We start from the raw sequence: 12,324 nt of genomic DNA, 5'->3' as shown, positions 1-12,324 counted from the left end.
TCCATGAGGGAGAGGAAAATCAAACACATAATTTGTCATTTTTCCTTTGGCAAAGAGTTGATCTGAGACACAGAAGTGCAGTTTAGGACTATTGTAAAAGTCTAGCTAACTGAAGTCTTTGGGATCTAATTTTCATTTTAAATAGTTTCAAGACTGGTTTAACAGACAGCAAGAACTCCCCCTGATATTTACAAAGGCTTACAAACCATATGTAGTTATCTGTTAGAGCACAAACAAAACATGACTTTTTCTCTCTAGAAAACATGTTTAATATGGTTTCCTTTCCATCAGATGTGTGCATGGATAAATGGGTACCACATTTACTTTTGTCTAAATTTCTATCCAATCAGTATCCTCTATAGCAACAGCTGCTTCGTGGATTTCTGTACAGAATCTGTCATTAGAATGAAACAGAACTGATACTGAGAAAGTGAAATGGTGACTATGAAAGTCGCTTTCATTGTGTAAGAACCACTACTCAAGTACCTATTATACTTAGGGTAGACTTTATATATTTTTCATGAAGGTGGCAATATTTGACTATGAATATGAATCAGATAGAACTAGAGGTTGAGAGGGTGATATCCTCATATTAACCTTGGAACAATATGTGTCAGATCACTAGTAAAGAGCAGCAAAACCATGAATAGAAATTCAAGAAGGTTTTAGGGAAGTATATGTTGTTTTAACCTGATTCCAGAAATCACTTGATACAATTATTACCTTTCCAGATCATATTGAATGAAATTAAATCTTTTTAGTCACCATAAGGAATAATTATTAATATAAGTAAATCTTAAACAATATTTTGAAGGGTGAACTGATACACAAAGTCAGATCACTAGAATTTCAGCCATATTTTATTTCTTTGTTCTTCAATATTTTTATGGCTGTGTTTGAAACATATCTTTCAAGATACCAATGTCAAATATTTATCTCTTTTTAGGAGAGAAAGTAGCAGTAAAAATCATAAACAATCAGAGAAAATACAACTCTTGAGAACAGTTCTCCTCAGATACCTTTAAAGATGAAATGTTAGATCTATAATTGTTACTTGGTTATCAGTGAGTGAAAAAGGCTAACAATAAATTTCCTTACTTGCATGGTTTAACTATAGACATATAAGGCTTTATTAAGAATTTAGATAAAAAACATAGTATGAGAGAAATTTTTATAACAAAGTTATTCTAATTCCAAGAAAACACAACCAAATCCTGAAATTTTCATATCTGTTATAGCAGAAATAGTAACTTTTGCATTATTTATATCTTGTCTTTGAAAATTTGAAAAGTCTGGTGCAATCAAAATTAAAGTAACTTAACTTACTGGAGTTAAGCCATGAAAAGAGTTTTGAATTTAAAAATTCTTTATTTTGAGAATCATAAGAAAGAAACTTTGCCAAGATAGACAATAGTATAAAATATTATACTTACAATCTAGTTGTTTATAGCGATGAGAAATCAAAACACCTTTTGTTTTGTCAACATCTAAAGCTAGGTACTCTACTGAACCATGGCCAAATTTTTGCACTCGGAATACACCGTTTTTAGGACCTGCTCCATATATATAATCTTCAAAGACATCAATCCTGTGTGGATGTAACAAACCTAGAATTTTTTAAAAGTGGAGTTATAAAAGTTGCAAATGTAAACAGTCAGTCTTAAGAAAACTAAGCTTATCCAAGATCATATTGAAAATCTTATTCCTGTTAACAAAAACTTTCAGAATTAGAATATTTTAATATCAGCTATAAAATTGATAAGATTGATTTATTAGCAGTAAAATATGTGAGATATTAAACTTATCTCTAAGAACATAAAAAACATTTCCATCATCACTTTAATCAATTTTACCATCACAAAGCATTTCCTGGAGGTCTTATTATACAGAATAATCTTTTCTGTTGTACAGTTTGCAAAGCTTACATGACATTGATAACCACCACTGCACAAAAACAGTTCACGAAATTCTCATTTTCTTGTTTTTCAGTTGCTCAGTTGTGTCCAACTCTTTGTGACCCCGTGGACTGCAGCACACTAGACTTCGCTGTCCTTCACTGTCTCCTGGAGTTTGCTCAAGCTCATATCTATTGAGTCAGTGATGTCATCCAACCATCTCATCATCTGTCCCCTTGCTTCTCCTCCTGCCCTCATACTTTCCTAGCATCAGAGTCTTTTCCAGTGAATCAGCTCTCTGCATCAGGTGGCCAAAGTATTGGAGCTTCAGCTTCAGCATCAGTCCTTCTAATGAATATTCAGGACTGATTTCCTTAAGGATTGACTGGCTTGATCTCCTTACTGTCCAAGGGACTCTGAAGAGTCTTTTCCGGCACCACAATTCAAAAATATCAATTCTTCAGCACTCAGCCTTTTTTCTGGTCCAAAGTCACATTCATACATGACTATGGAAAAACCATAGCTTTGACTACCTGGACCTTTATAAGCCAACTGATGCCTCTGCTTTTTAATATGCTGTCTAGGTTTGTTATAGATTTTCTTCTAAGGAGGAAGTCTTTAAATTTTATGGCTGCAGTAACTTTCTGCAGTGATTTTGGGGCCCAAGAAAATAAAGTGTGTCACCTTTCCAACTTTCTCTCCATTTGCCATGAAGTGATAGGACTGGATGCCATGATCATACTATTTTAAATTTTGAATTTTAAGCCAGCTTTTTCACCTTCCTCTTTAATCTTTACCAAGAGACACTTTAGTTCCTTTTTTCTTTCTGTTATTAGGGTAGTGTCATCTACATATCTGAGGCCAATTATATTTCTCCTGGCAATCTTTATTTCAGCTTGTGATTCATTCAGTGGCATTTCGCATGATGTACTCAATATAAGTTAAATAAGCAGGGTGACAATATACAGCCTTGACCTACTCCTTCCCCAATTTGGAACCAGTCCATTGTTTCATGTCCGGTTCTAACTGCTGCTTTTTGGCCTGAATACAGGTTTCTCAGGAGACAGGTAAGGTGGTCTGGTACTCCCATTTCTTGAAGAATTTTCTACAGTTCGTTTTGATCCACACAATCAAAAGCTTTAGCATAGTCAGCGAAGCAGAAGTGGATGTTTTTATGGAACTCTCTTGCTTTTCTATGACCCAGTGGATGTTGGCAATTTGATGTCTGGTTCCTCTGCCTTTTCTAAATCCAGCTTGAACATCTGGAAGTTCATGGTTCATGACTGAAGTTTGGCATTAAGGATTTTGAGCATTACCTTGCTAGCATATGAAATGAGTGCAATTGTATGGTAGTTTGAACATTCTTTGGCATTGCCTTTCTTTGGGGTTGGATTGAAAACTGACCTTTTCCAATTCTGTGGCCACTGATGAGTTTTCCAATTGCTGACTTTAAAGTGCAGAATTTCACAGTATCATCTTTTAGGATTTGAAGTAGCTCAGCTGGAATTCCACCACCTCCACTAGCTTTGTTCATAAAGATGCTTCCTAAAGCCCACTTGACTTCACACTCTAGGCTGTCTGGCTCTTTTAGAGTGACCACACCATCATGGTTATCCAGATCATCAAGAAACTTTCTGTATAGTTCTTGTGTTCCTGCCACCTCTTCTTAATCTCTTTTACTCCATTAAGTTCTTGCCATTTCTGAATTTTATTGTGCCAGTCTTTGCATAAAATGGTTCCATGGTATCTCCAGTTTTCTTGAAGAGTTCCCTAGTATTTCCCATTCTGTAGTTTTCCTCCATTTCTTTGGATTGTTTACTTAAGAAGACTTTTTTGTCTCTCCTTGCTCTTCTCTGGAACCCTGAATTCAGTTGAGTATATCTTTCCTTTTCTCCTTTGCCTTTCACTTCTTTGCTTTTCTCAGCTATTTGTAAGGCCTCCTCAGACAACTACTTTGCCTTCTTGCATTTCTTTTTCTTGGGGATGGTTTTGGTCACTGCCTCTTGTATGTTATGAACCTTTCTGTCCATAGTTTTCAGGCATTCTGTCTATCAGATCTTATCCCTTGAATCTATTTGTCACCACCACCGTATAAAATTAATGGTCAAATTAATTGTCTGAACAATAATTTTATCAATCATAAGTTGGTTTTGAATAGGGAAATAATCCCCCCCAATCTGACATTCTATGTCTATTTTAGAAATAAGATAAAGAAAACAAATTGGTGAATGTTAATCATATATACAATGAGTTTGGCTGAGAATAACAGTAATAATAATAATTTCTCACATTTACAAAATGGCTATTTTTAGAGATTTTTATAAAAATATATAACTTTGGTACTGAAATTTCTAAAAAGTAAAATAGCACCATTTATATTTTACTTATTATATAAATGTTGTAAAACATAAAATGCCTTTTAATATGTATTTTTCTTTATTGTTTCTTGAAATAGTAAAATATACACTTAAGCTAAAATGGGTTGATTTTTGTAATAAATTACATGAATGTTGAATTTTTTTTTTTCCATTTAGTGTTATTCAACAAAAAATACCCTCTTCTAATACGTGCACAGTGAAAGTTCAAGGAAATTATTCCTCTAGCAACTTCTCTGCTTTTTCTTAAAAAGAAAAAAAAAAAAAAGAAGCAAAGCAGTAAATAAGTAAAACTTATTTACTTACTTTCAAATTAGTATGCAAATATAAAAACTTCAAGTATAAATTGTGAACAAATTGTGGTAAATAGCTAAGGGGTTTTGGTAGGAAAGAGAAAGAGAAAAAGAAGGGAAATAAATTAAGCAGAAAGAACTGAGATTCCCTGGCAAGGAAAGTGTGAGTCACAGAAGGGAGTGAAAAATGAGAGTGAAAAACAGAAGATAGACATAGAGAGGGAGATAAGAAGGGTGCCATGAAAGTAGACCACTGGTAGATTCTGCAGTCACTTGTAGGAGAAGTAAACTCCCATTTTTCACATGTTGCTTCACATGGATGAGAGCATCCCTATCAATTACCTATAAAAACAAATGTCACTATGATGCTTTACCTATATAGTAACTCATTTCCTACTTATCACTGCAATTCGAAATAAAAATTAGTATTCCCATGCACTAATCTTGACTGCTTGAAGTCATCTGCTCAGAAAAGAACATCCACAGAAGCAACACACAATATTTTCTGAATCCAGTAGCAATGTACCACGTTTGTCCTGGAGTCAAGAAGTTGTTCTGGTGTGGCCTCTCTGTTATTCTAAGTAGCAGGAATGAAAATTGTAATGAATAAGAGCTACAAGTAAGAGCTACAAGTTGAAATGAGATTCCCAGGTGGTAAAGAATCTACCTGCCAATGCAGAAGATGCAGGAGACACGAGTTTGATTCCTGAATGGGGAAGATCCCCAGGAGAAGGAATTGGCAACCCACTTTAATATTGCTGCCTGGGAAATCCCATGGACAATGAAGGCTGGTAGGCTACAGTCTGTGGGGTCACAAGGAGTCAGACACGACTGAATACCCACGCACACACACACACAAAGCTGTACACAGTAAGTTGAAAAGAGACATAAATTGAGGAAATACAGAAAGTAAGGCTCTCATAATTGTATCTATGTATCATTATTTAATATGCTCAAAGGTAATTAAAGGCAGAAACAAAAGCACTTCACAAACCTTGTTTACTGGTGACAGAGACTACGGAATCAGAACCATCGTACAGAACGCTGCCGATAACAGAGAGTTCAAGATCAGCCCAGTATATCCGTTCACTGAAATGATCCACAGCCAGACCTGTAAAATCAACACACACAGACAGATGCCAGCAATACATTTGAGATTATTTAAAATTATGTTTCTTCTTTTTAATTTGTTATAATTGAACAGTTTTTTTCAAACCTCTTAGAAATTACCTAGTCTATGTCATGGTAGTGCAAAAATCAGAAAAAAAAAATGAAATAACTTAATCTTTATATGTGTTAATAAATTACACAGAATTTATGCAATACAGTGTAGCAAAAAATATTTTTACTTCACATAGGAAAAGCCATCCTAACTACCCCTCCTTTCTATTCTTACTGGTTTTTTAATTATGGTTGTTTTCTAGAAAACTTTCTCATGACTTTTTTTTTAACCTTTATAGTACACACAGAATTAATTCATCTTTTAAATCACTTATCCAAACATTATTTAAAATAATTCCAGGTAATTAGCTATATTTTGAATCTTTTCATGAAGGTGCATTTTGCAGAAAATTAAAGGTTCACGAGCTTAATCATAAGATATTTTCACCAACTTGAGTTGGCCTATAGTGTTATGAGACACCTGTGTGCATGCTGAAGTTTAAATTGACTAAAGATTGATGTTTACAGTAGGGAATAATGAATAGTAAATTCCTTAATTAAGTTTCTCATTGTACTTACATTTTTCACTCAAATTTTTTACTCTAATCATTAATTTGCTCTGAGACTGCCACCTTTCTCTTCATTATCAGTATCTGTTAGTGAATACCACTGGACTAAAATGACATGCAGTAAAAAATAATGTTTTTCTATTTATTCAGTTTTTTATTTCATAATGGGATCTAGTCAGTATCTTCTTGCACAAATATATCATCAACACATAGAATGCCTTAGGTAAACTTCTTTCAGTTTAGAAAAGTAAGTCCCATAACATATGAATTCTATGATAAATCTTTGCTGCTGTAGATATTCAATTTTTAAAACATAGCTAGTCTTTAGATATGACATACGACACACTTTGAAACTACAATGCAATCAAAACACCATTGGTATCTGAATGCTAAAAAGCTTTCTGAATGAGATCATTCAATAAAAAAAAAAAAAATGAGGAAATTTAATGCCATCTTAAAGGCCAGGCAACTGAATGAAAAGTATTTTTGAGTTTACACTTATTGTCCTTCTTTGCAGATATATCAAAACTTAACAATCAAAATGAAAACATATCATGGTGAAAATCACTTGGGAATAATTTTTCAGTAAAGTATTTGTCTATCCCAAATGTAATTAAACTAAATAAAAATATTTCTCAGGTGTAATATAAAGATGCTCTATGTCCAATCAGCCTCTGAGAAATGACTTACCAATTAAAACAAGTGGTCTGTGTTTTACTAGTTTCTGCTCAATGATTAATTTGCTATTTGGAGTTATGGTGGATATTAGACCTTAGCTTTTTCATGTGTAATTATGAGTAATGGGAAACATAAAATGATCCAGCTTCTTTGCTGCCACTATTCTACTTCAAAATCATTGTCTACAAAAGATTTAAAATGCTTTTGTTTTTTTTTCACTAGTGTAATACAATAAAGTGGTAGATTAAAAAAAAGAAAGTTGTTCTCAACCAAATTGAACTTTACATTTAAATATTACATTTGTTAATCATAGAAATGAAGAAAACAATAGGTATTAATCTAACTTAACTACAAATATTGTTTTGTCAGATGCAACAGCAGTAAAAATTTTTCAAATGGGTCATACATTGCACTATTAGTCTAGGCTTAAGACACATACAGCTACAGTCCCATATTATACTAGCTTGGGTGGAATTACATCTAGATAAAAATTTTGCCACAAGCTTTTAGATGAGTGGGATTTATATTCCCCTAAATCCACAAATCAATGACTTTGATTTTTTCCTTAAGCCATTTAATAAAAGAGATAGTCTTTTAAATTAAAAAGTTAAAGAAGGAATCAACCAACTTTTTGTTACAGAGATGAGTCAAGTTTATATGAAAGAACAAATTCATTTCTGTATCTTTAAAACATCACATCTTTTTTTGTCTTTAATAAAGAAGCAATAATAAAGTGGAGAAAAAAATCAACTCCCAGGAAAGTCATTCTTATGTGAATTGGGAATGGGGAATATCTGGAACCAAGTCAGTGAAAGTACAGAAAATTTAAAATAAAATGTCTACTTGTTCTAATTGAGCATAATAGAAAGACAATTTGGAAGTCTTATGAAAGAAAAAGTCCTGATAAGTTTTAGGAGCACATGATAATGGCCCTAATCTGTTTTTTAAACATCTCCCATAATATCAAGACTAAGTTTACATTTTAGGGATTTTTGAATCTACCTTTTAACTTTAAATTTTTCCAAGATCCTTCTACTAGTTTCCCTATTTCCACTGTGGTCTAAAAAGAAGACAGAAAATGGCAAAAGCAAAATCTTATGAGAACTGGTCATAGTACCAATGTGATATTTAAGAGAGAAGACCTGGAGAAGAGAAATAAATTATGTTTTCAGAAAGGGAGAGAGAGATTATGTAGATTTCATATTATAGGAAAGCTGAGATTTGTAAGGTAGTAATAACAAACAAGTGTGCAATACCCTATTCTTGATTTAAGAGGTAATAAAAGGGGTCCAAAAAAAGCTAAAGATACTTACCACTATGTTAAATTTATTTAAAAAAATTTTTTAAGTAATTTCTCAGGGAGGTTACCTATAAAAGGTTTTGGATATTAGACTATGTTACAGTTATTTTTACACATATATGTGCTTGTGTGTGAGTTTGTGTGCTCAGCTGTTCAGTCCAGTCAGACTCTTTGTGACACCTGGATTATAGCTCACCAGGCTCCTTTGTCCATGGGATTTCCCAGGCAAGAATATTGGAGTGTGCTGCCATTTCCTTCTCCATGGGATCTTCCCAACCCAGGGATTGAACCTGCATCTCCTGCTTGGTAGGCAGATTCTTTACCACTGAGCCACTGGGTTTCCCCAGTGTGTACACACACACACACACACACACACACACACACACACACACACATACAGTTATTTATGAGTGTTAGCAAAATAATGCATCGAGGAATTGAAAGATAGTCCTTAAGTTTTTATCTATCTCATTTAATTAGAGATCTTTTCATTGGCCAAGGACAAAGAATTTGCAGAGTGAATCAAATAATTATGACTGTAACAGCCAGTATGTACTTCTTTATTTTTCTGTTTATTCAGAAACTGCCACAATCTGAGAGGATCTAAAAGTAACATAAAAAAGCTTTTGGATATCAAATAATATGGTATTTAAGCCAAACTCATGTAATTCTACATGCCCTTCTATTGGAGGGAAAAATGAAGAGCATTCATTTTTAAAAGAAAGTAATTAATATACATTTGTAAGGCACCTCCTTTGCACCATACACTGTCAGGCCCTAGTATGTAACAAAGATTGAAATTTCCTACTCTCATGGTACCTCCTACTCACCCACCACACAATTGACTGAATCAGAATAGAGATTATGCTTCTTGCATTTAATATTGGGCCTAAAACATCTGTTAAAAGAGAACTTAATACCATAACATAGGTTAGAGTATTAAAAATGGTATGCATTCATATCTTCAGTCATTCAACACATAATTAGTCTTGAGGAGAGTGGTGTAAGATGGCGGAGCAGAAGGACATGCGCTTATCTTCTCTTGCAAGAACTCCAAAACTACAACTCACTGCTGAAAAACCATCGATTGGAGAATGTTGGATCCCACAAAAAAAGATACCCCATGTCCAAGGGCAAAGGAGAAACTCCAACAAGACGGTAGGAAGGGAGAAATCACAATTAGAATCAAACCCCTTACCCACCAGAGACACTCAGAGGGCTCAAACCTAGTGCACGCCAGGACCCCGAGACCCCACAGAGACTGAGCCAGAACTGTGTTTGAATGTCTCCTGAAAAGGTACAGTTCAGCGGTGAGCTGCTGCCAGGGGCAGGGACTCTGGGTGCAGCACACCTGTGTATGGCATCAGCCCTCTTGGAGGAGGTTGCCATTAACCCCACCATAGAGCCACTAGAACTTACACAGGGGAAACAGGCTCTTGGAGGGCACAAACAGAACCTTGTGAGCACCAGAACCCAGGAGAAAGGAGCAATGACCCCACAAGAGGCTGACCCAGACTTACCCATGAGCGTCCAGGAGTCTCTGGCAGAAGCATGGGTCGACAGTGTTCTGCTGAGGGGTCAGGGGAACTGACTGTAGCAGTACATGCATGGGGCCTTTTAAAGGAGGTCACCACTGTCTTCATTATGTCCACCATAGTTTGGCCTCAGGTCAAATAACAGGGATGGAACACAGCCCCACCCATCAGTAGAAAATTGGATTAAAGTTTTACTGAGCATGGCCCTGCCCAGTTTCCCCCAGTCATTTTCTCTCATCAGGAAGCCTCCATAAGCCTCTTATCCTTATCCATCAGAGGTCAGAGGGAATGAGAACCACAATCACAGAAAACTAACCAAACTGATGACATGGACCACAGCCCTGTCTAGCTCAGTGGAACTATGAGCCATGCCATGTAGGGCCACCCAAGATGGATGGGTCTTGGTGGACAGTCCTAAGAAAACATGGTCCACTGGAGAAGGGAATGGCAAACCACTTCAGTATTCTTGCCTTGAGAACCCCATGAACAGTATGGAAATGCAAAAAGGAATGACACTGAAAGATGAACTCCCCAAGTCGGTAGGTGCCCAATATGCTGCTAAATAGCTCCAGAAAAAATGAGAAGACAAAGCCAAAGCAAAAACAACACCCAGTTGTGGATGTGATGGGTGATGGAAGTAAAGACTGATGCTAAAAAGAGTGAATAAAGGCAAATTGGAAGAAATCAAACAGGAGATGACAAGAGTGAACATCAACAACATTTTAGGAATCAGTGAACTAAAATGGACTGGAATTGGTGAATTTAACTCAGATGACCATTATATCTGCTACTGTGGGCAACAATACCTTAGAAGAAATGGAGTAGCAATCATAGCCAACAAGAGTAAAAAATGCAATACTTGGATGTGATCCCAAAAATGACAGAATAATCTCTGTTCGTTTCCAAGGCAAACCATTCACTATCACAGTAATCCAAGTCTATGCCCTGACTAGTAATGCTGAAGAAGCTGAAGTTGAACGGTTCTATGAAGGCCTACTAGAGTTTCTAGAAATAATACCCAAAAAAGATGTCCTAGTCTTTATAGGGGACTGGAATGCAAAAGTAGGAAGTCAAGAGCTACCTGGAGTAACATAGAAATTTGACCTTGGGGTACAAAACAAAGCAGGTCAAAGGCTAACAGAGTTTTGCCAAGAGAATGCACTGCTCATAACAAACACCCTCTTACAACACAAGAAAAGACTCTACACAGGACATCACCAGATGGTCAAAATGGAATAAGATTGATTATATTCTTTCCAGCCAAAGATGGAGAAGCTCTATACAGTCAGCAAAAACAAGACCGGGAGCTGACTGTAGCTCAGATCATGAACTCCTTATTGCCAAATTCAGACTTAAATTGAAGAAAGTAGGGAAAAACCACTAGACCATTCAGGTATGACCTAACAAATCCCTTATGATTGTACAGTGGAAGTGAGAAATAGATTCAAGGGACTAGATCTGATATACAGAGTATCTGAAGATCTTCTGACGGGGCTTCCTGACACTGTATAGGAGGCAGTGATCAAGTGCATCCCCAAGAAAAAGAAATGTAAGAAGGCAAAATGGTTGTCTGAGGAGGCCTTACAAATAGCTGAGAAAAGAAGAGAAGTGAAAGGCAAAGGAGAAAAGGAAAGATATACCCATTTGAATGCAGAGTTTCAAAGAATAGCAAAGAGAGATAAGAAAGGCTTCCTCAGTGATCAATGCAAAGAAAGAGAGGAAAACAATAGAATGGGAAAGACTAGAGATCTCTTCAAGAAAATTAGAGATACCAAGGGAACACGTCATGAAAAGATGGACACAATAAAGGACAGAAATTGTATGGACCTAACAGAAGCAGAAAAGATTGAGAACTGGTGGCAAGGGTACAAAGAACTAAACAAAAAAGATCTTCATGACTTACCTCCAGATAACCACAATGATGTGATTACTCACCTTGAGTCAGACATCCTGGAATGTGAAGTCAAGTGGTCTTAGAAAGCATCACTACAAACGCAGATGGTGGAGGTGATAGAATTCCAATTGAGCTATTTCAAATCTTAAAATGTGATGCTGCACTCAATATGCCAACAAATTTGGAAAACTCAGCAGTAGCCACAGGACTAGAAAAGGTCAGTTTTCATTCCAAAAGAAAGGCAATGCAAAAGAATGTTCAAACTACCACATAACTGTCACTCATTTCACAGGCTAGCAAGTTAATGCTCAAAATTCTTCAAGCCAGGCTTCAACAGTACATGAACCGTGAGCTTCCAGATGTTCAAGCTGGATTTAGAAAAGGCAGAGGAACCAGAGATCAAATTGCCAACATCTGTTGGCTCATCAGGAAATCAAGAGAGTTCCAGAAAAACATCTACTTCTGATTTATTGACTACGCCAAAGACTTTGACTGTGTGGATCACAACAAACTGTGGAAAATTCTTCAAGAGATGGAATACTCAACCACCTGACCTGCTTCCTGAGATCTACACATAGGTCAAGAAGCAACAGTTAAAACTGGACATGGAGCAATAGACTGGTT

General features: G+C 35.8%; 1 protein-coding gene across 1 annotated transcript in view; it reads right to left on the bottom strand.

Annotated features, from left to right (window-relative positions):
* The window catches only part of LRP1B (LDL receptor related protein 1B), a 2,064,747-nt gene that overhangs the window by 116,233 nt on the left and 1,936,190 nt on the right, over nucleotides 1–12,324 (bottom strand). The window contains 2 exon segments of the mRNA XM_070476260.1: nucleotides 1,434–1,607; nucleotides 5,558–5,674. Coding sequence (XP_070332361.1) covers nucleotides 1,434–1,607; nucleotides 5,558–5,674 — 291 coding nt within the window.

Source organism: Odocoileus virginianus, chromosome 13 (assembly GCF_023699985.2).
Source record: "Odocoileus virginianus isolate 20LAN1187 ecotype Illinois chromosome 13, Ovbor_1.2, whole genome shotgun sequence".
NCBI classification, from domain to species: domain Eukaryota; kingdom Metazoa; phylum Chordata; class Mammalia; order Artiodactyla; family Cervidae; genus Odocoileus; species Odocoileus virginianus.
This window is presented reverse-complemented; position numbering and strand designations above follow the sequence as displayed.